The sequence below is a fragment of the Pseudorasbora parva genome, chromosome 22 (genome assembly GCF_024679245.1).
Source record: "Pseudorasbora parva isolate DD20220531a chromosome 22, ASM2467924v1, whole genome shotgun sequence".
NCBI lineage: Eukaryota > Metazoa > Chordata > Actinopteri > Cypriniformes > Gobionidae > Pseudorasbora > Pseudorasbora parva.
The window spans coordinates 8625154-8647303 of record NC_090193.1 but is presented as its reverse complement, the minus strand read 5'-3'; the positions used below and the strand labels follow the sequence as shown (position 1 = coordinate 8647303).

Below are 22150 nucleotides of genomic sequence, written 5' to 3'. Positions count from 1 at the left end.
AGTGGCGTTGGGATGGAGTGGGCTGTGGTGGTGGTGGAGGCTGTAGAGCTGGAGAGTGGCGTGGAGATGAAGTGGGCCGAGAGGACAGAGTGGACCACTTCGGTGGAGTGGGCCGTGATGTTGGTGGAGGCTGTAGAGCTGGAGAGTGGTGTGGGGATGGAGTTGTCCAACGGGATGGAGTTGGCCGTGAAGGTGGTGGTGGTGAGGGCTGTAGGGCTGGAGAGTGGTGTGAGGATACAGTGGGCCGCAGGGATGGAGACACTGGTGTCTGCACCAGCCGTGGAGATGGTGAGGGGCACGGAGATGGTGTGGGATCTTTTAAAGGGCTGAAACGTGGAGCCAACAGGGCCCCATAATGGCTGGACTCAATATGTTGGAGGAGTCCAACAGCACCCTGGACCCTGGCCCCACAGGTGTCACACTTCTCTTCAGCATGGTGGTCAGAGAGGTGCTCTGAGAACTTCTCTGCCTCCACAACCACACCACAGAGAGAACACTTAATTCCTTGTTCTTCTTGTGATGTCCCTGCCACTGTGCTGCTGCTGCTGCCTGCCACTGTGCTGCTGCTGCCTGCCACTGTGCTGCTGCTGCTGCCTGCCACTGTGCTGCTGCTGCTGCCTGCCACTGTGCTGCTGCTGCCTGCCACTGTGCTGCTGCTGCCTGCCACTGTGCTGCTGCTGCCTGCCACTGTGCTGCTGCTGCCTGCCACTGTGCTGCTGCTGCTGCCTGCCACTGTGCTGCTGCTGCTGCCTGCCACTGTGCTGCTGCTGCCTGCCACTGTGCTGCTGCTGCTGCCTGCCACTGTGCTGCTGCTGCTGCCTGCCACTGTGCTGCTGCTGCCTGCCACTGTGCTGCTGCTGCCTGCCACTGTGCTGCTGCTGCCTGCCACTGTGCTGCTGCTGCCTGCCACTGTGCTGCTGCTGCCTGCCACTGTGCTGCTGCTGCTGCTGCCTGCCACTGTGCTGCTGCTGCCTACCAATACATTAGGCCCTGTATCTGTTGACTGGGATAAAACGTTTTTAAAGATTAGAAACAAAAGAAGGCCATACTATTCATGTTAAATAATTTCATCAATTATTCTGCAGAACTGTGCACTCAGATAACAGATATGTGGATGATCAATAAAATAGTCTATTACATGATACAGGAACTTATCATGCCTTTGATATATTATATCTTACACCTACCTTGTGGAACCCACAAGTGCACACTATATGCCTGCCAAACAGGTCCACCTTATTTCCCTTTTGTAGGGGACAGGCATCAATCCGCTCCAGGGCCTCCTTCCATTGTTTGCTTCCAGGCCTTTTGCCTGTAGTGAACTGGAAGGTTCCCTGGGCATACCTATGGCACACATCATTCCAATAGGCGTTGGATTTCCCTGTTTTGGTCATTTCTGAAAAATATTGTGGAAGAATATTGTCAGAGAGAGCAACCATTGATTACCATAGTATTTTTTTTTCCTATTATGCTAGTCAATGGTTGCTCTCTCTGCTTGGTTTCAAACAGTCTTCAAAATTGCAAGAGTAGAATTTTGTCTTTTGAGGTTGAACATCTGTTTTGACAACATGCAATGTAAACTTGTGTTAAATATGTGTTACCACTGCAACAAATACTGTATAATAATCTAAAGTTTTTGTAGAAATATTTGTACAGTGTTGGGTAACGTAATGTAATTATATTACTACAGTTGTTATTTTACCAGAGCAACCGTAAAATAACCACACCAAATACTAGCATGGTTCATAAACACTAGTATTGACAATAAATTACAACATCTGCACCTGGAACAAAACAACATCTGGATCTGGGGTGGGAGGTCGACATATTTTATGATGGATATCTATTATCAGGGGTTAAACAATCATTTCTCCCCTCAAAAAAAAAACCATGGAGAGTTACGTTAACGTTAGCATACCGTCACAGGTAAATCTTATGTGAACTTGCCTTACTGCGGCAGTTTAGACCTCTTAAACTTTATTCCCAAAAAAAATATAATTAAGGTCTGGTAAATAGGTTAAAACTAGAGTCGTGAATTTGTGATTTAATAATACTTAATGTTACCTTTAATCTCCGGATAGTAGATGATGTTCTCCCGAGTTCAGCGAGAATGTCACGAGAATAATCAGCCAATCGAGATTGACCTGCATGTGAACTCGATTGCTGATTGGCTCTTTTATGCACATTTCCCTTAATAACAAAACACTTTCTCATATAATTTTTGTACAGCTGAAATAAAACAGACAACACGTATTTCTACTAATATGTTTTATTCAAAAGTCTTAAATTTAATCCAACATTCACATTAAATATTCCTTATTTGTATTCATCTAATTTTAAATGATAATTACAACTATAATAAACAGTTAATAAATTAATGCAGTTTAATAATATATACATATTTACATATAAGGATAATAAACACTTCCACAAACAGTGTAATAGAATGTTACATGAATATAATGTAAAGAACATATACGTATATAAGTTAGTTAGTTATATTTATTGTCACATATACTTTGCAATACAGTGAAATGCTTGTGCCACAAGTTGCAAGGGGTCAAAAGGAAAATCTAAAAACACAGAAGTAATGAAAACACAATAGTAGACAAAAAAATAATATAAGAGGTAGGGAGAACCATACAAAAAACATGACCTATGGCATGACAACCAAACACATACAATGCACAGGTAAACCTATATATATATTATATTATATATACTATATATACACATACATACATACATACACACACACACACACAAACATATACATTATTAATATAATTCCATTATGCAATAGGTATATAATTTATAAATTTATGTAAATGCGAAATGTAATTATATTTATTCCAAAAAGAAAAGAGTTTTCCTATGAATTTACCTAATGCACTCAAACTTTAACATTAAAGACAGATGATAGATAAATAGATATAGATATAATACATTAAAGACAGCTGATAGATAAATAGATATAGATATAATACATTAAAGACAGCTGATTGATAGACATAGATATAGATACAGATATAATATTTTAAAGAACATTCCTATGAATTTTCTTATACATTAAAGACAGCTGAAAGATAAATAGATAAAGATATAATACATTAAACAGCTTTCCTATGAATTTTCTTAATGCACACCATTCAATCAGCTGTCTTTTAATAATTTCCAAGCTCAGTGTCTGTGTGTGTAATAGAAGACACTGCAGTTCCAGTGCGAGCATATTTACGTTGGCAGATAACTGCCTCACCCTCTTGATTTTCAGGCTCCTGGAACTCAATGGCAACGTGTCCATGTTCATCAGGTGCAGATGGGAGCTCTCTAGGCTTTGGCAGTGGCTCCTTTGCCAAACCAACAGGCTGGGGAAGCTCCACCCCTTGTAGCAAGGTGTCCCTGTCAGTTCTTCTCTGTCTGTCAAGAAGCCTGGGAAAGAAAAACAAACATTTTCAGTTAGATAAGAGCAGAACTGCTTTTAAAATGGCAGCTTTACCCAGAAAACATTCATAAAGAATATTTAATAAAAACAAATCAGTTGAGATTTGCTATGTACACTAAACTACTCCAATTTAGCAAGCTGAAATCCAACGCACCATGAAGACACTGTGGTGTTGTTCACTCTAACTAGCAACAAGTTGGTTTGTTCCAGTAGCTCTTTTTGCCTCTTTAAGACGAGCGATGTCCTCCTTGTCCCATTCAAATATACAGCTGGACAACTTGGAGCAGAAAGTGCCATACAGTGGATGGTGCTCCGTTGTAAGACCAGCAGTGAACCGCCGCATGAAGTGGAAGACGTCAAGTCGCACTGTGACCTTCCATGGTCGAAACCAGGTAAGAACTTGAGTCACGCCTACACCGATGAGAAACAAGGCATCATTTTACACATGGTTCTAAAATTATAACAAACACCTAGGGATGGCATGTAAATTCACTTTCCAAAAAACATGCCTGAAATGGTTGCATTCCTATTAGGTGAAGACTTATGTTAACAAACCTGTCTCGCTGCAGCAGTCCCTGTCAACGTAAATTACAACTGGCTCCGGCTCTCCAGCATCCTTGTATCGCTTTACGATGCCCTGACACAGGTCATCTAGGCCAGCTCCCTCACCAGTGGTTAAGACACAGTTTAGGACTTGGCCAAACTCATTGCCAACGTTTGTCATCCAAGTAGCAGTGTCCGCAATGCCACCAGCTAGCTTTTTAGTGATCTATATAAAAACATATATATACACACACACACACACACACACACACACACACACATTATAATCAGATATAATTACTGAACATCAGGTGAAGTTAACATGCATTTGCCTCCTTTTATATACATTTACCTTCTTGGTAGAGTCTAGCTTCAGGATGTTACCATCGGTTGAGGTTATGACACCCTTTAGCTCCTCAAGGTGACTCACGATCTCGTTTGCATGGACGGTCTCAAAACACTGTGCTAGAGGTAGTGGGCAAAATGGCGGTGGCTGCTGATAAACCACTTCTGTCTGTGTCAGGGCACATCTCTCTTTGTGAAACTCACAGTCTGTCAGATCTCCGTCAGAACTCCGTCGTGCCCACTCCTCGCTGTGAACTTCCTCAAGAGCTTGCTGCAAGAAACTGGAGCTGTTCCCAGCAGTTCTGGGCTTTAACAAAGTCACACACCTCCTGTCGAGAGCCAGCTGTGTGGTAAGAACAGCGGGGAACTTGTTTCTGTGGGAGGGATCCAGTTGGTTAAGGACCTCTGAACTCCAAGGACAGACAGGAATCATACATTTGCTGCAGCGAGGGTAGTCTGCTCCAATCAAGACCACACATAATTGAACTACTCTGTGGGACTGGTCGTTGGCCTGCACTGCCCTGAGGTCCTGCTTCCATCCCTAACAATGTCTGCTCTGCTGACTGCAAAAAAAATGTTAATGTTTTCCCCAGGTCTGAAAATATTGCCAGTATAGTTAAACTAAATAATTTTTAGCCTTATAAAGCTGCATCATTTGGTATACAAATACCTAATGCATGTAAATGATCAAAATCCAAACTGCTGAAAAGCGTAAAAAAAAAAAAAATGAATCCGTTTGTTTTCTCTTTTTTAAGTCAAACTACTTTCAGTATAATTGTAGAAACACCCACCTTCAGATCTTTGTGCAAATCTTTTTAATGTGTGAGTGCAGTTTAAGTCTCTTACTAAACTGTAATAAAGACCTCATTGATGTACCTTACAAGCAAAGAATTCACCTAGTATACTGACAGCATCTTCACTAAAATGCACAGCATTGCTTAGTTTTGCCTGTGATTAAAACTAATGTTATTTTTCAAGTTTGAGCTCCATATTTTCACTATATCATACTATAGGAGCCACAACATGATGCACAAAATATGATGCTCAACAAAAAACTCATCTTTTCTAATTAAATTGTAAAAAAAAAAAAAAAAAAAATTATGGGGAAAAAAACTAAAATTAGTAATGATCATCAGCATAAATAAAATAATCACATTTATCACCACATACCTTATGATAACCACATTTGCAAGGGATTCTTTTTCCAAAGATATCATATGCACAGGTCAGATTGTGTAGTGGACACTTATTAATTCGGTCCAAGGCATCCTTCCATTTCTTTGCCCCAGGCTTCTTGCCTGTTGTGAAGTGGTACTTCCCTTGGGCATATTTGCACATGATGTCATGCCAATACGAGTCAGGTTTACCCGTCTTACTCATGTCTATAAATATGAAACAACACTGTAAATATCAGACTTACATTACTTTTGGGAAATACTTGATATAAAATCTGAAGAAAAGTGTTAGGCACAAAAATACAACAGACATTTTTAGGTAGAGGATGGATGATGTCCATCATATTTGACACATTGATGATTGTTTGATTATAGACATGGGTGGTTGTTTAAGTATTTAAATTGTATTTCTGTTCATTTATTTGTGTAAAAAGATTTTTTTTTTTAACTCTATGCCAAATACAATGAACGATAACATTACACTAAACTCAAATAAATACATTGAAAACAGTACAAGTCAACATAATGTAAAAAAAAGCCAAGTTTATATAATATTTATGCAAAATGTATAAAATATTTAGTTACTAAAGTCATGTGGCAGTGTAGATTTGTCTGACATATCTTTAAAATGCTGCTTACCTTTACTTAAGAGATTACATGTTGTATTTAGATTAATTATTTGCATAGACAAATAATGATGAATTTTAAAGCATATATTTGACTACATGGGTGGTTGTTAAAGTATTTAAATTGTATTTCTGTTAATTTATTTGTGTAAAACGATTTTTTTAACTCCATGCCAAATACAATGAACGATAACAGTACACTAAACTCAAATATATACATTAAAAACAGTACAAGTCAATATAATGTAAAAAAAGCCTAGTAATTATGCAAAATGTATAAAATATTTAGTTACTAAAGTCAGGTGGCAGGCAGTGTAGATTTGTCTGACACATATCTTTAAAATGCTGCTTACCTAAAGAGATTACGCTACCTGTTGTATTGAGATAAATTATTTTACAAATATTGACAAATATTGATGAATTTTAGAGCATATATCTGACTGCTTTGGTACGCAACGTATACGTGACGATATATTCTAACTCTTTCAGGTTAAAATATATGTTAAACTTAACTTACCTGCTCGTTATCCGAAGATATTAGTTTTGAGGTAACGTTAATGATGGGGTTGGTGTCGGTGATAAAAGATGATAAAAGATGATGAGTCATTCGAATACATGGCGCTCTTTTTATGACTGTAGTCACATGACTATATTTCGGCCAATGACTGCTTTGCCCCGTTCAGCCAATGAACGTTTTGCCCCGTTGAGCTCTGTTCGGATACTGTTAGGACTTAACCATTGACTGTTAGGATTGTTAGGATTGTGTTCGGAATTGTTCGGAATATGTTAGGACTTGTTTCGATTGCGTTCGGAATTGTTAGGAGTGCGTTCGGAATTGTTAGGAGTGCGTTAGGAATTGTTAGGAGTGCGTTAGGAATTGTTAGACCGGCCGATCGCTGGAAGGAACGGCCACCTCGTCACACGTCTGCATGAAACTGGGCTCTGGTGTTTTTCTGCAGCTATGTTTAGGATGATTACTTTAAAGTGGTTAAACGTTAAAGCGGTGGTAGGTACATTAAAGCAAAGTGCTTCAAACAACTTTGCCTGGCACTCTCGAACACTAAAGACATCAAACGACGAAGATGGGATTCGAACCCACGCGTGCAGAGCACAATGGACTAGCAGTCCATCGCCTTAACCACTCGGCCACCTCGTCATGCGTCTACAAGGAACTTTGGCTCTGGTGTTTTTCTGCAGCTATGTTTAGGATGATTACTTTAAAGTGGTTAACTGTTAAAGCGGTGGTAGGTACATTAAAGCAAAGTGCTTCAAACAACTTTGCCTGGCACTCTCGAACACTAAAGACATCAAACGACGAAGATGGGATTCGAACCCACGCGTGCAGAGCACAATGGATTAGCAGTCCATCGCCTTAACCACTCGGCCACCTCGTCTCACGTCTGCATGAAACTGGGCTCTGGTGTTTTTCTGCAGCTATGTTTAGGATGATTACTTTAAAGTAGTTAAACGTTAAAGCGGTGGTAAGTACGTTAAAGCAAAGTGCTTTAAACAACTTTGCCTTGCACTCTCGAACACTAAAGACAACCATCGACGAGGATGGGATTCGAACCCACGCGTGCAAAGCACAATGGATTAGCAGTCCATCGCCTTAACCACTCAGCCACCTCGTCACGCGGCTGAATTAAAATGGGATGGGGTGTTTTTCTACAGCTATGTTTAGGATGATTACGTTAAAGTGGTTAAACGTTAAAGCGGTGGTAGGTAAATTAAAGCAAAGTGCTTCAAACAACTTTGCCTGGCACTCTCGAACACTAAAGACATCAAACGACGAGGATGGGATTCGAACCCACGCGTGCAGAGCACAATGGATTAGCAGTCCATCGCCTTAACCACTCGGCCACCTCATCACGTGTCTGCATGAAACTGGGATGTGATGTTTTTCTGCATCTATGTTGAGGATGATTACTTTAAAGTAGTTAAACGTTAAAGCGGTGGTAAGTACGTTAAAGCAAAGTGCTTTAAAAAACTTTGCCTGGCACTCTCGAACACTAAAGACAACCATCGTTGAGGATGGGTTTCAAACCCACGCGTCCAGAGCACAATGGATTAGCAAACCATCGCCTTAACCACTCGGCCACCTCGTCACGCGGCTGCATTAAACTGGGATGGGGTGTTTTTCTGCAGCTATGTTTAGGATGATTACATTAAAGTGGTTAAACGTTAAAGCGGTGGTAGGTACATTAAAGCAAAGTGCTTCAAACAACTTTGCCTGGCACTCTCGAACACTAAAGACATCAATCGACAAGGATGGGATTCGAACCCACGCGTGCAGAGCACAATGGATTAGCAGTCCATCGCCTTAACCAGTCGGCCACCTGGTAACGCGTCTGCATGAAACTGGGATGTGGTGTTTTTGTGCATCTATGTTTAGGATGATTACTTTAAAGTGGTTAAACGTTAAAGCAGTAGTAGGTACATTAAAGCAAAGTGCTTCAAACAACTTTGCCTGGCACTCTCGAACACTAAAGACGACGATGGGATTCAAACCCACGCGTGCAGAGCACAATGGATTAGCAGTCCGTCGCCTTAACCAGTCGGCCACCTCGTCACGTGTCTGCATGAAACTGGGATGTGATGTTTTTCTGCATCTATGTTTAGGATGATTACTTTAAAGTAGTTAAACGTTAAAGCGGTGGTAAGTACGTTAAAGCAAAGTGCTTTAAAAAACTTTGCCTGGCACTCTCGAACACTAAAGAGAACCATCGACGAGGATGGGATTCGAACCCACGCGTGCAGAGCACAATGGATTAGCAGTCCATCGCCTTAACCACTCGGCCACCTCGTCACACGTCTGCATGAAACTGGGCTCTGGTGGTTTTCTGCAGCTATGTTTAGGATGATTACTTTAAAGTGGTTAAACGTTAAAGCGGTGGTAAGTACGTTAAAGCAAAGTGCTTTAAACAACTTTGCCTGGCACTCTCGAACACTAAAGACAACAATCGACGAGGATGGGATTCGAACCCACGCGTGCAGAGCACAATGGATTAGCAGTCCATCGCCTTAACCACTCGGCCACCTCGTCTCACGTCTGCATGAAACTGGGCTCTGGTGTTTTTCTGCAGCTATGTTTAGGATGATTACTTTAAAGTAGTTAAACGTTAAAGCGGTGGTAAGTACGTTAAAGCAAAGTGCTTTAAACAACTTTGCCTTGCACTCTCGAACACTAAAGACAACCATCGACGAGGATGGGATTTGAACCCATGTGTGCAGAGCACAATGGATTAGCAGACCATCGCCTTAACCACTCGGCCACCTCGTCATGCGTCTGCTTGAAATTGGAATGTGGTGTTTTTCTGCAGCTATGTTTAGGATGATTACGTTAAAGTGGTTAAACGTTAAAGCGGTGGTAGGTACATTAAAGCAAAGTGCTTCAAACAACTTTGCCTGGCACTCTCGAACACTAAAGACATCAAACGACGAGGATGGGATTCTAACCCACGCGAGCAGAGCACAATGGATTAGCAGTCCATCGCCTTAACCACTCGGCCACCTGGTAACGCGTCTGCATGAAACTGGGATGTGGTGTTTTTGTGCAGCTATATTTAGGATGATTACTTTAAAGCAGTGGTAGGTACATTAAAGCAAAGTGCTTCAAACAACTTTGCCTGGAACTCTCGAACACTAAAGACATTAAACGACGAGGATGGGATTCGAACCCACGCGTGCAGAGCACAATGGATTAGCAGTCCATCGCCTTAACCACTCGGCCACCTCGTCACGCGTCTGCTTGAAATTGGAATGTGGTGTTTTTCTGCAGCTATGTTTAGGATGATTACGTTAAAGTGGTTAAACGTTAAAGCGGTGGTAGGTACATTAAAGCAAAGTGCTTCAAACAACTTTGCCTGGCACTCTCGAACACTAAAGACATCAAACGACGAGGATGGGATTCGAACCCACGCGTTCAGAGCACAATGGATTAGCAGTCCATCGCCTTAACCACTCGGCCACCTCGTCACGTGTCTGCATGAAACTGGGATGTGATGTTTTTCTGCATCTATGTTTAGGATGATTACTTTAAAGTAGTTAAACGTTAAAGCGGTGGTAAGTACGTTAAAGCAAAGTGCTTTAAAAAACTTTGCCTGGCACTCTCGAACACTAAAGACAACCATCAACGAGGATGAGATTCGAACCCACGCGTGCAGAGCACAATGGATTAGCAGTCCATCGCCTTAACCACTCGGCCACCTCGTCACACGTCTGCATGAAACTGGGCTCTGGTGTTTTTCTGCAGCTATGTTTAGGATGATTACTTTAAAGTGGTTAAACGTTAAAGCGGTGGTAAGTACGTTAAAGCAAAGTGCTTTAAACAACTTTGCCTGGCACTCTCGAACACTAAAGACAACTATCGACGAGGATGGGATTCGAACCCACGCGTGCCGAGCACAATGGATTAGCAGTGCATCGCCTTAACCACTCGGCCACCTCGTCACACGTCTGCATGAAACTGGGCTCTGGTGTTTTTCTGCAGCTATGTTTAGGATGATTACTTTAAAGTGGTTAAACGTTAAAGCGGTGGTAGGTACATTAAAGCAAAGAGCTTCAAACAACTTTGCCTGGCACTCTCGAACACTAAAGACATCAAACGACGAAGATAGTATTCGAACCCACGCGTGCAGAGCACAATGGATTAGCAGTCCATCGCCTTAACCACTCGGCCACCTCGTCACGTGTCTGCATGAAACTGGGATGTGATGTTTTTCTGCATCTATGTTTAGGATGATTACTTTAAAGTAGTTAAACGTTAAAGCGGTGGTAAGTACGTTAAAGCAAAGTGCTTTAAAAAACTTTGCCTGGCACTCTCGAACACTAAAGACAACCATCGACGAGGATGGGATTCGAACCCACGCGTGCAGAGCACAATGGATTAGCAGTCCATCGCCTTAACCACTCGGCCACCTCGTCACGCGTCTGCTTGAAATTGGAATGTGGTGTTTTTCTGCAGCTATGTTTAGGATGATTACGTTAAAGTGGTTAAACGTTAAAGCGGTGGTAGGTACATTAAAGCAAAGTGCTTCAAACAACTTTGCCTGGCACTCTCGAACACTAAAGACATCAAACGACGAGGATGGGATTCGAACCCACGCGTTCAGAGCACAATGGATTAGCAGTCCATCGCCTTAACCACTCGGCCACCTCGTCACGTGTCTGCATGAAACTGGGATGTGATGTTTTTCTGCATCTATGTTTAGGATGATTACTTTAAAGTAGTTAAACGTTAAAGCGGTGGTAAGTACGTTAAAGCAAAGTGCTTTAAAAAACTTTGCCTGGCACTCTCGAACACTAAAGACAACCATCGACGAGGATGAGATTCGAACCCACGCGTGCAGAGCACAATGGATTAGCAGTCCATCGCCTTAACCACTCGGCCACCTCGTCACACGTCTGCATGAAACTGGGCTCTGGTGTTTTTCTGCAGCTATGTTTAGGATGATTACTTTAAAGTGGTTAAACGTTAAAGCGGTGGTAAGTACGTTAAAGCAAAGTGCTTTAAACAACTTTGCCTGGCACTCTCGAACACTAAAGACAACTATCGACGAGGATGGGATTCGAACCCACGCGTGCCGAGCACAATGGATTAGCAGTGCATCGCCTTAACCACTCGGCCACCTCGTCACACGTCTGCATGAAACTGGGCTCTGGTGTTTTTCTGCAGCTATGTTTAGGATGATTACTTTAAAGTGGTTAAACGTTAAAGCGGTGGTAGGTACATTAAAGCAAAGAGCTTCAAACAACTTTGCCTGGCACTCTCGAACACTAAAGACATCAAACGACGAAGATAGTATTCGAACCCACGCGTGCAGAGCACAATGGATTAGCAGTCCATCGCCTTAACCACTCGGCCACCTCGTCACGTGTCTGCATGAAACTGGGATGTGATGTTTTTCTGCATCTATGTTTAGGATGATTACTTTAAAGTAGTTAAACGTTAAAGCGGTGGTAAGTACGTTAAAGCAAAGTGCTTTAAAAAACTTTGCCTGGCACTCTCGAACACTAAAGACAACCATCGACGAGGATGGGATTCGAACCCACGCGTGCAGAGCACAATGGATTAGCAGTCCATCGCCTTAACCACTCGGCCACCTCGTCACACGTCTGCATGAAACTGGGCTCTGGTGTTTTTCTGCAGCTATGTTTAGGATGATTACTTTAAAGTGGTTAAACGTTAAAGCGGTGGTAAGTACGTTAAAGCAAAGTGCTTTAAACAACTTTGCCTGGCACTCTCGAACACTAAAGACAACAATCGACGAGGATGGGATTCGAACCCACGCGTGCAGAGCACAATGGATTAGCAGTCCATCGCCTTAACCACTCGGCCACCTCGTCACACGTCTGCATGAAACTGGGCTCTGGTGTTTTTCTGCAGCTATGTTTAGGATGATTACGTTAAAGTGGTTAACGTTAAAGCGGTGGTAGGTACATTAAAGCAAAGTGCTTCAAACAACTTTGCCTGGCACTCTCGAACACTAAAGACATCAAACGACGAGGATGGGATTCGAACCCACGCGTGCAGAGCACAATGGATTAGCAGTCCATCGCCTTAACCACTCGGCCACCTCGTCACGTGTCTGCATGAAACTGGGATGTGATGTTTTTCTGCATCTATGTTTAGGATGATTACTTTAAAGTAGTTAAACGTTAAAGCGGTGGTAAGTACGTTAAAGCAAAGTGCTTTAAAAAACTTTGCCTGGCACTCTCGAACACTAAAGACAACCATCGACGAGGATGGGATTCGAACCCACGCGTGCAGAGCACAATGGATTAGCAGTCCATCGCCTTAACTACTCGGCCACCTCGTCACACGTCTGCATGAAACTGGGCTCTGGTGTTTTTCTGCAGCTATGTTTAGGATGTTTACTTTAAAGTGGTTAAACGTTAAAGCGGTGGTAAGTACGTTAAAGCAAAGTGCTTTAAACAACTTTGCCTGGCACTCTCGAACACTAAAGACAACAATCGACGAGGATGGGATTCGAACCCACGCGTGCAGAGCACAATGGATTAGCAGTCCATCGCCTTAACCACTCGGCCACCTCGTCACACGTCTGCATGAAACTGGGCTCTGGTGTTTTTGTGCAGCTATGTTTAGGATGATTACTTTAAAGTGGTTAAACGTTAAAGCGGTGGTAGGTACATTAAAGCAAAGTGCTTCAAACAACTTTGCCTGGCACTCTCGAACACTAAAGACATCAAACGACGAAGATGGGATTCGAACCCACGCGTGCAGAGCACAATGGATTAGCAGTCCATTGCCTTAACCACTCGGCCACCTCGTCTCACGTCTGCATGAAACTGGGCTCTGGTGTTTTTCTGCAGCTATGTTTAGGATGATTACTTTAAAGTAGTTAAACGTTAAAGCGGTGGTAAGTACGTTAAAGCAAAGTGCTTTAAACAACTTTGCCTTGCACTCTCGAACACTAAAGACAACCATCGACGAGGATGGGATTTGAACCCACGTGTGCAGAGCACAATGGATTAGCAGTCCATCGCCTTAACCACTCGGCCACCTCGTCATGCGTCTACAAGGAACTTTGGCTCTGGTGTTTTTCTGCAGCTATGTTTAGGATGATTACTTTAAAGTAGTTAAACGTTAAAGCGGTGGTAGGTACATTAAAGCAAAGTGCTTCAAACAACTTTGCCTGGCACTCTCGAACACTGAAGACATCAAACGACGAGGATGGGATTCGAACCCACGCGTGCAGAGCACAATGGATTAGCAGTCCATCGCCTTAACCACTCGGCCACCTCGTCACGCGTCTGCATGAAACTGGGATGTGATGTGTTTCTGCATCTATGTTTAGGATGATTACTTTAAAGTAGTTAAATGTTAAAGCGGTGGTAAGTACGTTAAAGCAAAGTGCTTTAAACAACTTTGCCTGGCACTCTCGAACACTAAAGACAACCATCGTTGAGGATGGGATTCAAACCCACGCGTGCAGAGCACAATGGATTAGCAGTACATCGGCTTAACCACTCGGCCACCTCGTCCCATGTCTGAAGGTCCCATATCCCGTCCCATGACAAGGAACTTTGGCTCTGGTGTTTTTCTGCAGCTATGTTTAGGATGATTACTTTAAAGTAGTTAAACGTTAAAGCGGGGGTAAGTACGTTAAAGCAAAGTGCTTTAAACAACTTTGCCTGTCACTCTCGAACACTAAAGACAACCATCGTTGAGGATGGGTTTCGAACCCACGCGTGCAGAGCACAATGGATTAGCAGTCCATCGCCTTAACCACTCGGCCACCTCGTCACGCGGCTGAATTAAAATGGGATGGGGTGTTTTTCTGCAGCTATGTTTAGGATGATTACATTAAAGTGGTTAAACGTTAAAGCGGTGGTAGGTACATTAAAGCAAAGTGCTTCAAACAACTTTGCCTGGCACTCTCGAACACTGAAGACATCAAACGACGAGGATGGGATTCGAACCCACGCGTGCAGAGCACAATGGATTAGCAGTCCATCGCCTTAACCACTCGGCCACCTCGTCACGCGTCTGCATGAAACTGGGATGTGATGTGTTTCTGCATCTATGTTTAGGATGATTACTTTAAAGTAGTTAAATGTTAAAGCGGTGGTAAGTACGTTAAAGCAAAGTGCTTTAAACAACTTTGCCTGGCACTCTCGAACACTAAAGACAACCATCGTTGAGGATGGGATTCAAACCCACGCGTGCAGAGCACAATGGATTAGCAGTACATCGGCTTAACCACTCGGCCACCTCGTCCCATGTCTGAAGGTCCCATGTCCCGTCCCATGACAAGGAACTTTGGCTCTGGTGTTTTTCTGCAGCTATGTTTAGGATGATTACTTTAAAGTAGTTAAACGTTAAAGCGGGGGTAAGTACGTTAAAGCAAAGTGCTTTAAACAACTTTGCCTGTCACTCTCGAACACTAAAGACAACCATCGTTGAGGATGGGTTTCGAACCCACGCGTGCAGAGCACAATGGATTAGCAGTCCATCGCCTTAACCACTCGGCCACCTCGTCACGCGGCTGAAGGTCCCATGTCCCGTCCCATGACAAGGAACTTTGGCTCTGGTGTTTTTCTGCAGCTATGTTTAGGATGATTACTTTAAAGTAGTTAAACGTTAAAGCGGGGGTAAGTACGTTAAAGCAAAGTGCTTTAAACAACTTTGCCTGTCACTCTCGAACACTAAAGACAACCATCGTTGAGGATGGGTTTCGAACCCACGCGTGCAGAGCACAATGGATTAGCAGTCCATCGCCTTAACCACTCGGCCACCTCGTCACGCGGCTGAATTAAAATGGGATGGGGTGTTTTTCTGCAGCTATGTTTAGGATGATTACATTAAAGTGGTTAAACGTTAAAGCGGTGGTAGGTACATTAAAGCAAAGTGCTTCAAACAACTTTGCCTGGCACTCTCGAACACTGAAGACATCAAATGACGAGGATGGGATTCGAACCCACGCGTGCAGAGCACAATGGATTAGCAGTCCATCGCCTTAACCACTCGGCCACCTCGTCACGCGTCTGCATGAAACTGGGATGTGATGTGTTTCTGCATCTATGTTTAGGATGATTACTTTAAAGTAGTTAAATGTTAAAGCGGTGGTAAGTACGTTAAAGCAAAGTGCTTTAAACAACTTTGCCTGGCACTCTCGAACACTAAAGACAACCATCGTTGAGGATGGGATTCAAACCCACGCGTGCAGAGCACAATGGATTAGCAGTACATCGGCTTAACCACTCGGCCACCTCGTCCCATGTCTGAAGGTCCCATGTCCCGTCCCATGACAGAATTCGTGCTTTGCAGCCACTATCATTAACACAACGGAGAAAAAGTTTACCTTAATGTGTTGTAAAAATGTTGAGGTGATGAGAGATTCGAGCCTTAGACTGACCAGCAAGAAGCAATGTATTATTTTGGTTAGGAGACTCACATTTGTGTTGATGGAAGGAGATGTGCTTATTTTTTTTGTGTGCTGATTTTACTTTATTGGAAAGAACCTAGAGAGAAAGCCTGAGTCTAGAAAAACATAGCATAGCTGGCATTGATCCTACCTCAGAAAATGTTTGCAGTGTCCTTGCACTCTTCATTATCCTACCCAACCTCGTAGAGGGCATGCTGAATCAATCCTGAACTCAAATATGTTCTTAGAGACTGAGCATTATGATCCCGCCCCTTTGCTGCCAGAATACCCATAATTCTCTGCTCCCAGATGTACCGAAGCAGTGCAATTTTTTGAGTGAGAAGAGGACAATGAATAAATCTTTTTGTGCATTTCCCTCGCCTCTTTCATAGTCACTCTATGAAGCCATCAGTGCCAGAAGCTGATTGCATAGCAGTTTAAAGCTTGATACCATCCTGTCGTTCCATGTCCAGATATGTGCATCGAAGATGTTGTGATGTTGTAGGGCATTCTTTCGCAGAGGCAATATCGTAGCCTATGAGGTTTACCCGAGGCGTGATCTTTGCTGGTTGAAAACTTTACCCAATACCCCGCTAGGTTGACTTGAAATACAGTCAGCCTTGTCAATTTTTGTCAGTCTCTTTGGAGACTTATCAACTTGTTGAAAAGAATCCTTTGTTCCTGTTGTCTGCTGTTTCTTAAATGGTTGTGAATCCATGAACACGGAGAAGTTTCGGCTTCTCAGATTTTGGGCTTTTCTCAGCCAATCTCTGTAGTACTTTGGAGTTTCTTACACCCATGTCCAAGCACCAGAGAAGTTGTTTTATTGATCCTGTAATCAGAATGTTATCAGATATTAACCCAAGCTTTTTTGCTGTTATCAATAAAATGTAATTCAGTTAAAGCTTGCCATGATGTGTTGTAAACAGTTGGATGATGCAAGCAGCATCCCTGCAGTTGACTTTTTTTTACTAGGATCTCCGTAGAGCAAAATGGGCTAGCCTAAATGGGGGTACATTAAAGCAAAGTGCTTCAAAAAACTTTGCCTGGCTCTCTCGAACACTAAAGACATCAAACAATGAGGATGGGATTCGAACTCACGCGTGCAGAGCACAATGGATTTGCAGTCAATATCCTTAACCACTTGGCCACCTCGTCACGCGTCTGCATAAAACTGGGATGTTGTGTTTTTCTGCAGCTATGTTTAGGATGATTACTTTAAAGTGGTTAAACGTTAAAGCGGTGGTAGGTACATTAAAGCAAAGTGCTTCAAACAACTTTGCCCGGCACTGTCGAACACTAAAGACATCAAACGACGAGGATGGGATTCGAACCCACGCGTGCAGAGCACAATGGATTAGCAGTCCATCGCCTTAACCACTCGGCCACCTCGTCACGCGTCTGCATGAAACTGGGATGTGATGTTTTTCTGCATCTATGTTTAGGATGATTACTTTAAAGTAGTTAAACGTTAAAGCGGTGGTAAGTACGTTAAAGCAAAGTGCTTTAAACAACTTTGCCTGGCACTCTCGAACACTAAAGACAACCATCGACGAGGATGAGATTCGAACCCACGCGTGCAGAGCACAATGGATTAGCAGTCCATCGCCTTAACCACTCGGCCACCTCGTCACATGTCTGCATGAAACTGGGCTCTGGTGTTTTTCTGCAGATATGTTTAGGATGATTACTTTAAAGTGGTTAAACGTTAAAGCGGTGGTAGGTACATTAAAGCAAAGTGCTTCAAACAACTTTGCCTGGCACTCTCGAACACTAAAGACAACAATCGACGAGGATGGGATTCGAACCCACGCGTGCAGAGCACAATGGATTAGCAGTCCATCGCCTTAACCACTCGGCCACCTCGTCACACGTCTGCATGAAACTGGGCTCTGGTGTTTTTCTGCAGCTATGTTTAGGATGATTACTTTAAAGTGGTTAAACGTTAAAGCGGTGGTAGGTACATTAAAGCAAAGTGCTTCAAACAACTTTGCCTGGCACTCTCGAACACTAAAGACATCAAACGACGAAGATGGGATTCGAACCCACGCGTGCAGAGCACAATGGATTAGCAGTCCATTGCCTTAACCACTCGGCCACCTCGTCTCACGTCTGCATGAAACTGGGCTCTGGTGTTTTTCTGCAGCTATGTTTAGGATGATTACTTTAAAGTAGTTAAACGTTAAAGCGGTGGTAAGTACGTTAAAGCAAATTGCTTTAAACAACTTTGCCTTGCACTCTCGAACACTAAAGACAACCATCGACGAGGATGGGATTTGAACCCACGCGTGCAGAGCACAATGGATTAGCAGTACATCGGCTTAGCCACTCGGCCACCTCGTCCCATGTCTGAAGGTCCCATGTCCCGTCCCATGACAGAATTCGTGCTTTGCAGCCACTATCATTAACACAACGGAGAAAAAGTTTACCTTAATGTGTTGTAAAAATGTTGAGGTGATGAGAGATTCGAGCCTTAGACTGACCAGCAAGAAGCAATGTATTATTTTGGTTAGGAGACTCACATTTGTGTTGATGGAAGGAGATGTGCTTATTTTTTTTTGTGTGCTGATTTTACTTTATTGGAAAGAACCTAGAGAGAAAGCCTGAGTCTAGAAAAACATAGCATAGCTGGCATTGATCCTACCTCAGAAAATGTTTGCAGTGTCCTTGCACTCTTCATTATCCTACCCAACCTCGTAGAGGGCATGCTGAATCAATCCTGAACTCAAATATGTTCTTAGAGACTGAGCATTATGATCCCGCCCCTTTGCTGCCAGAATACCCATAATTCTCTGCTCCCAGATGTACCGAAGCAGTGCAATTTTTTGAGTGAGAAGAGGACAATGAATAAATCTTTTTGTGCATTTCCCTCGCCTCTTTCATAGTCACACTATGAAGCCATCAGTGCCAGAAGCTGATTGCATAGCAGTTTAAAGCTTGATACCATCCTGTCGTTCCATGTCCAGATATGTGCATCGAAGATGTTGTGATGTTGTAGGGCATTCTTTCGCAGAGGCAATATCGTAGCCTATGAGGTTTATCCGAGGCGTGATCTTTGCTGTTTGAAAACTTTACCCAATACCCCGCTAGGTTGACTTGAAATACAGTCAGCCTTGTCAATTTTTGTCAGTCTCTTTGGAGACTTATCAACTTGTTGAAAAGAATCCTTTGTTCCTGTTGTCTGCTGTTTCTTAAATGGTTGTGAATCCATGAACACGGAGAAGTTTCGGCTTCTCAGATTTTGGGCTTTTCTCAGCCAATCTCTGTAGTACTTTGGAGTTTCTTACGCCCATGTCCAAGCACCAGAGAAGTTGTTTTATTGATCCTGTAATCAGAATGTTATCAGATATTAACCCAAGCTTTTTTGCTGTTATCAATAAAATGTAATTCAGTTAAAGCTTGCCATGATGTGTTGTAAACAGTTGGATGATGCAAGCAGCATCCCTGCAGTTTACTTTTTTTACTAGGATCTCCGTAGAGCAAAATGGGCTAGCCTAAATGGGGGTACATTAAAACAAAGTGCTTCAAAAAACTTTGCCTGGCTCTCTCGAACACTAAAGACATCAAACAATGAGCATGGGATTCGAACTCACGCGTGCAGAGCACAATGGATTTGCAGTCAATATCCTTAACCACTTGGCCACCTCGTCACGCGTCTGCATAAAACTGGGATGTTGTGTTTTTCTGCAGCTATGTTTAGGATGATTACTTTAAAGTGGTTAAACGTTAAAGCGGTGGTAGGTACATTAAAGCAAAGTGCTTCAAACAACTTTGCCCGGCACTGTCGAACACTAAAGACATCAAACGTCGAGGATGGGATTCGAACCCACGCGTGCAGAGCACAATGGATTAGCAGTCCATCGCCTTAACCACTCGGCCACCTCGTCACGCGTCTGCATGAAACTGGGATGTGATGTTTTTCTGCATCTATGTTTAGGATGATTACCTTAAAGTAGTTAAACGTTAAAGCGGTGGTAAGTACGTTAAAGCAAAGTGCTTTAAACAACTTTGCCTGGCACTCTCGAACACTAAAGACAACCATCGACGAGGATGAGATTCGAACCCACGCGTGCAGAGCACAATGGATTAGCAGTCCATCGCCTTAACCACTCGGCCACCTCGTCACACGTCTGCATGAAACTGGGCTCTGGTGTTTTTCTGCAGATATGTTTAGGATGATTACTTTAAAGTGGTTAAAGGTTAAAGCGGTGGTAGGTACATTAAAGCAAAGTCCTTCAAACAACTTTGCCTGGCACTCTCGAACACTAAAGACATCAAACGACGAGGATGGGATTCGAACCCACGCGTGCAGAGCACAATGGATTAGCAGTCCATCGCCTTAACCACTCGGCCACCTAGTCTCACGTCTGCATGAAACTGGGATGTGATGTGTTTCTGCATCTATGTTTAGGATGATTACTTTAAAGTAGTTAAATTTTAAAGCGGTGGTAAGTACGTTAAAGCAAAGTGCTTTAAACAACTTTGCCTGGCACTCTCGAACACTAAAGACAACCATCGACGAGGATGGGATTCGAACCCATGCGTGCAGAGCACAATGGATTAGCAGTCCATCGCCTTAACCACTCGGCCACCTTGTCACACATCTGCATGAAACTGGGCTCTGGTGTTTTTCTGCAGCTATGTTTAGGATGATTACTTTAAAGTGGTTAAACGTTAAAGCGGTGGTAGGTACATTAAAGCAAAGTGCTTCAAACAACTTTGCCTGGCACTCTCGAACACTAAAGACATCAATCGACGAGGATGGGATTCGAACCCACGCGTGCAGAGCACAATGGATTAGCAGTCCATCGCCTTAACCACTCGGCCACCTGGTAACGCGTCTGCATGAAACTGGGATGTGGTGTTTTTGTGCATCTATGTTTAGGATGATTACTTTAAAGTGGTTAAACGTTAAAGCAGTAGTAGGTACATTAAAGCAAAGTGCTTCAAACAACTTTGCCTGGCACTCTCGAACACTAAAGACGACGATGTGATTCAAACCCACGCGTGCAGAGCACAATGGATTAGCAGTCCGTCGCCTTAACCACTCGGCCACCTCGTCACGCGTCTGCATGAAACTGGAATGTGGTGTTTTTCTGCAGCTATATTTAGGATGATTACTTTAAAGCAGTGGTAGGTACATTAAAGCAAAGTGCTTCAAACAACTTTGCCTGGAACTCTCGAACACTAAAGACATTAAACGACGAGGATGGGATTCGAACCCACGCGTGTAGAGCACAATGGATTAGCAGTCCATCGCCTTAACCACTCGGCCACCTCGTCACGCGTCTGCTAGAAATTGGAATGTGGTGTTTTTCTGCAGCTATATTTAGGATGATTACTTTAAAGCGGAGTAGGTACATTAAAGCAAAGTGCTTCAAACAACTTTGCCTGGCACTCTCGAACACTAAAGACATCAAACGACGAGGATGGGATTCGAACCCATGCGTGTAGAGCACAATGGATTAGCAGTCCATCGCCTTAACCACTCGGCCACCTCGTCTCACGTCTGCATGAAACTGGGATGTGATGTTTTTCTGCATCTATGTTTAGGATGATTACTTTAAAGTAGTTAAACGTTAAAGCGGTGGTAAGTACGTTAAAGCAAAGTGCTTTAAAAAATTTGCCTGGCACTCTCGAACACTAAAGACAACCATCGACGAGGATGGGATTCGAACCCACGCGTGCAGAGCACAATGGATTAGCAGTCCATCGCCTTAACCACTCGGCCACCTCGTCACACGCCTGCATGAAATTGGGCTCTGGTGTTTTTCTGCAGCTATGTTTAGGATGATTACTTTAAAGTGGTTAAACGTTAAAGCGGTGGAAAGTACGTTAAAGCAAAGTGCTTTAAACAACTTTGCCTGGCACTCTCGAACACTAAAGACAACCATCGACGAGGATGGGATTCGAACCCACGCGTGCAGAGCACAATGGATTAGCAGTCCATCGCCTTAACCACTCAGCCACCTCGTCACGCGGCTGAATTAAAATGGGATGGGGTGTTTTTCTGCAGCTATGTTTAGGATAATTACGTTAAAGTGGTTAAACGTTAAAGCGGTGGTAGGTACATTAAAGCAAAGTGCTTCAAACAACTTTGCCCGGCACTGTCGAACACTAAAGACATCAAAC

General features: G+C 43.1%; 1 protein-coding gene and 26 non-coding genes across 29 annotated transcripts; 2 read left to right on the top strand and 25 right to left on the bottom strand.

Moving 5' to 3' along the window:
* Positions 1 to 2487: 2487 nt before the first annotated feature.
* LOC137058500 (uncharacterized) lies at positions 2488 to 6988 on the bottom strand. 3 transcript variants are annotated; one of them, XM_067431785.1, is made up of 6 exons: positions 6649 to 6988; positions 5501 to 5712; positions 4338 to 4893; positions 3998 to 4211; positions 3597 to 3853; positions 2488 to 3429 (listed from the first exon to the last, which is right to left on the bottom strand). In XM_067431785.1, exons 3-5 carry the CDS (start codon positions 4761 to 4763, stop codon positions 3624 to 3626), a joined length of 870 nt encoding a protein of 289 aa, XP_067287886.1. In that variant the 5' UTR covers positions 4764 to 4893; positions 5501 to 5712; positions 6649 to 6988; the 3' UTR covers positions 2488 to 3429; positions 3597 to 3623. The 3 variants fall into 3 exon arrangements, with proteins under 3 accessions (XP_067287886.1, XP_067287888.1, XP_067287887.1); XM_067431787.1 differs by having other exon boundaries at positions 4338 to 4704; XM_067431786.1 differs by lacking the exon at positions 6649 to 6988 and having other exon boundaries at positions 5501 to 5797.
* Positions 6989 to 7443: 455 nt separating this feature from the next.
* trnas-gcu (transfer RNA serine (anticodon GCU)) lies at positions 7444 to 7525 on the bottom strand. The gene has a single exon. It is a non-coding gene; the product is annotated as a tRNA-Ser (tRNA).
* A 155-nt stretch (positions 7526 to 7680) lies between these two features.
* On the bottom strand, positions 7681 to 7762 carry trnas-gcu (transfer RNA serine (anticodon GCU)). Its single transcript has one exon. It is a non-coding gene; the product is annotated as a tRNA-Ser (tRNA).
* A 155-nt stretch (positions 7763 to 7917) lies between these two features.
* Positions 7918 to 7999, bottom strand: trnas-gcu (transfer RNA serine (anticodon GCU)). Its single transcript has one exon. It is a non-coding gene; the product is annotated as a tRNA-Ser (tRNA).
* Positions 8000 to 8855: 856 nt separating this feature from the next.
* Positions 8856 to 8937, bottom strand: trnas-gcu (transfer RNA serine (anticodon GCU)). Its single transcript has one exon. It is a non-coding gene; the product is annotated as a tRNA-Ser (tRNA).
* Positions 8938 to 9092: 155 nt separating this feature from the next.
* Positions 9093 to 9174, bottom strand: trnas-gcu (transfer RNA serine (anticodon GCU)). The gene has a single exon. It is a non-coding gene; the product is annotated as a tRNA-Ser (tRNA).
* Positions 9175 to 9787: 613 nt separating this feature from the next.
* Positions 9788 to 9869, bottom strand: trnas-gcu (transfer RNA serine (anticodon GCU)). The gene has a single exon. It is a non-coding gene; the product is annotated as a tRNA-Ser (tRNA).
* Positions 9870 to 10972: 1103 nt separating this feature from the next.
* Positions 10973 to 11054, bottom strand: trnas-gcu (transfer RNA serine (anticodon GCU)). Its single transcript has one exon. It is a non-coding gene; the product is annotated as a tRNA-Ser (tRNA).
* A 1103-nt stretch (positions 11055 to 12157) lies between these two features.
* Positions 12158 to 12239, bottom strand: trnas-gcu (transfer RNA serine (anticodon GCU)). Its single transcript has one exon. It is a non-coding gene; the product is annotated as a tRNA-Ser (tRNA).
* A 155-nt stretch (positions 12240 to 12394) lies between these two features.
* On the bottom strand, positions 12395 to 12476 carry trnas-gcu (transfer RNA serine (anticodon GCU)). The gene has a single exon. It is a non-coding gene; the product is annotated as a tRNA-Ser (tRNA).
* A 154-nt stretch (positions 12477 to 12630) lies between these two features.
* trnas-gcu (transfer RNA serine (anticodon GCU)) lies at positions 12631 to 12712 on the bottom strand. Its single transcript has one exon. It is a non-coding gene; the product is annotated as a tRNA-Ser (tRNA).
* Positions 12713 to 13104: 392 nt separating this feature from the next.
* On the bottom strand, positions 13105 to 13186 carry trnas-gcu (transfer RNA serine (anticodon GCU)). Its single transcript has one exon. It is a non-coding gene; the product is annotated as a tRNA-Ser (tRNA).
* A 155-nt stretch (positions 13187 to 13341) lies between these two features.
* trnas-gcu (transfer RNA serine (anticodon GCU)) lies at positions 13342 to 13423 on the bottom strand. Its single transcript has one exon. It is a non-coding gene; the product is annotated as a tRNA-Ser (tRNA).
* A 155-nt stretch (positions 13424 to 13578) lies between these two features.
* Positions 13579 to 13660, bottom strand: trnas-gcu (transfer RNA serine (anticodon GCU)). The gene has a single exon. It is a non-coding gene; the product is annotated as a tRNA-Ser (tRNA).
* Positions 13661 to 13816: 156 nt separating this feature from the next.
* Positions 13817 to 13898, bottom strand: trnas-gcu (transfer RNA serine (anticodon GCU)). The gene has a single exon. It is a non-coding gene; the product is annotated as a tRNA-Ser (tRNA).
* Positions 13899 to 14552: 654 nt separating this feature from the next.
* Positions 14553 to 14634, bottom strand: trnas-gcu (transfer RNA serine (anticodon GCU)). The gene has a single exon. It is a non-coding gene; the product is annotated as a tRNA-Ser (tRNA).
* Positions 14635 to 15550: 916 nt separating this feature from the next.
* On the bottom strand, positions 15551 to 15632 carry trnas-gcu (transfer RNA serine (anticodon GCU)). Its single transcript has one exon. It is a non-coding gene; the product is annotated as a tRNA-Ser (tRNA).
* An 894-nt stretch (positions 15633 to 16526) lies between these two features.
* Positions 16527 to 16667, top strand: LOC137059022 (U4 spliceosomal RNA). Its single transcript, XR_010900981.1, has one exon. It is a non-coding gene; the product is annotated as a U4 spliceosomal RNA (small nuclear RNA).
* A 664-nt stretch (positions 16668 to 17331) lies between these two features.
* On the bottom strand, positions 17332 to 17413 carry trnas-gcu (transfer RNA serine (anticodon GCU)). The gene has a single exon. It is a non-coding gene; the product is annotated as a tRNA-Ser (tRNA).
* A 392-nt stretch (positions 17414 to 17805) lies between these two features.
* Positions 17806 to 17887, bottom strand: trnas-gcu (transfer RNA serine (anticodon GCU)). Its single transcript has one exon. It is a non-coding gene; the product is annotated as a tRNA-Ser (tRNA).
* A 155-nt stretch (positions 17888 to 18042) lies between these two features.
* trnas-gcu (transfer RNA serine (anticodon GCU)) lies at positions 18043 to 18124 on the bottom strand. Its single transcript has one exon. It is a non-coding gene; the product is annotated as a tRNA-Ser (tRNA).
* Positions 18125 to 19019: 895 nt separating this feature from the next.
* LOC137059024 (U4 spliceosomal RNA) lies at positions 19020 to 19160 on the top strand. Its single transcript, XR_010900983.1, has one exon. It is a non-coding gene; the product is annotated as a U4 spliceosomal RNA (small nuclear RNA).
* A 1374-nt stretch (positions 19161 to 20534) lies between these two features.
* On the bottom strand, positions 20535 to 20616 carry trnas-gcu (transfer RNA serine (anticodon GCU)). Its single transcript has one exon. It is a non-coding gene; the product is annotated as a tRNA-Ser (tRNA).
* A 603-nt stretch (positions 20617 to 21219) lies between these two features.
* Positions 21220 to 21301, bottom strand: trnas-gcu (transfer RNA serine (anticodon GCU)). Its single transcript has one exon. It is a non-coding gene; the product is annotated as a tRNA-Ser (tRNA).
* Positions 21302 to 21439: 138 nt separating this feature from the next.
* trnas-gcu (transfer RNA serine (anticodon GCU)) lies at positions 21440 to 21521 on the bottom strand. The gene has a single exon. It is a non-coding gene; the product is annotated as a tRNA-Ser (tRNA).
* A 154-nt stretch (positions 21522 to 21675) lies between these two features.
* On the bottom strand, positions 21676 to 21757 carry trnas-gcu (transfer RNA serine (anticodon GCU)). The gene has a single exon. It is a non-coding gene; the product is annotated as a tRNA-Ser (tRNA).
* Positions 21758 to 21912: 155 nt separating this feature from the next.
* trnas-gcu (transfer RNA serine (anticodon GCU)) lies at positions 21913 to 21994 on the bottom strand. Its single transcript has one exon. It is a non-coding gene; the product is annotated as a tRNA-Ser (tRNA).
* Positions 21995 to 22150: the final 156 nt, after the last annotated feature.

Bases quoted from the DNA above. Each gene is read 5' to 3' on its own strand.
- LOC137058500 (XM_067431785.1), bottom strand. From the start codon at position 4,763: ATGATTCCTGTCTGTCCTTGGAGTTCAGAGGTCCTTAACCAACTGGAT. The intron at 4,212-4,337 runs GTAAATGTATAT...GTTTTTATATAG, and splicing joins AGCTAGACTCTACCAAGAAG to ATCACTAAAAAGCTAGCTGG. The intron at 3,854-3,997 runs GTTTGTTAACAT...TCATCGGTGTAG, and splicing joins GGACTGCTGCAGCGAGACAG to GCGTGACTCAAGTTCTTACC.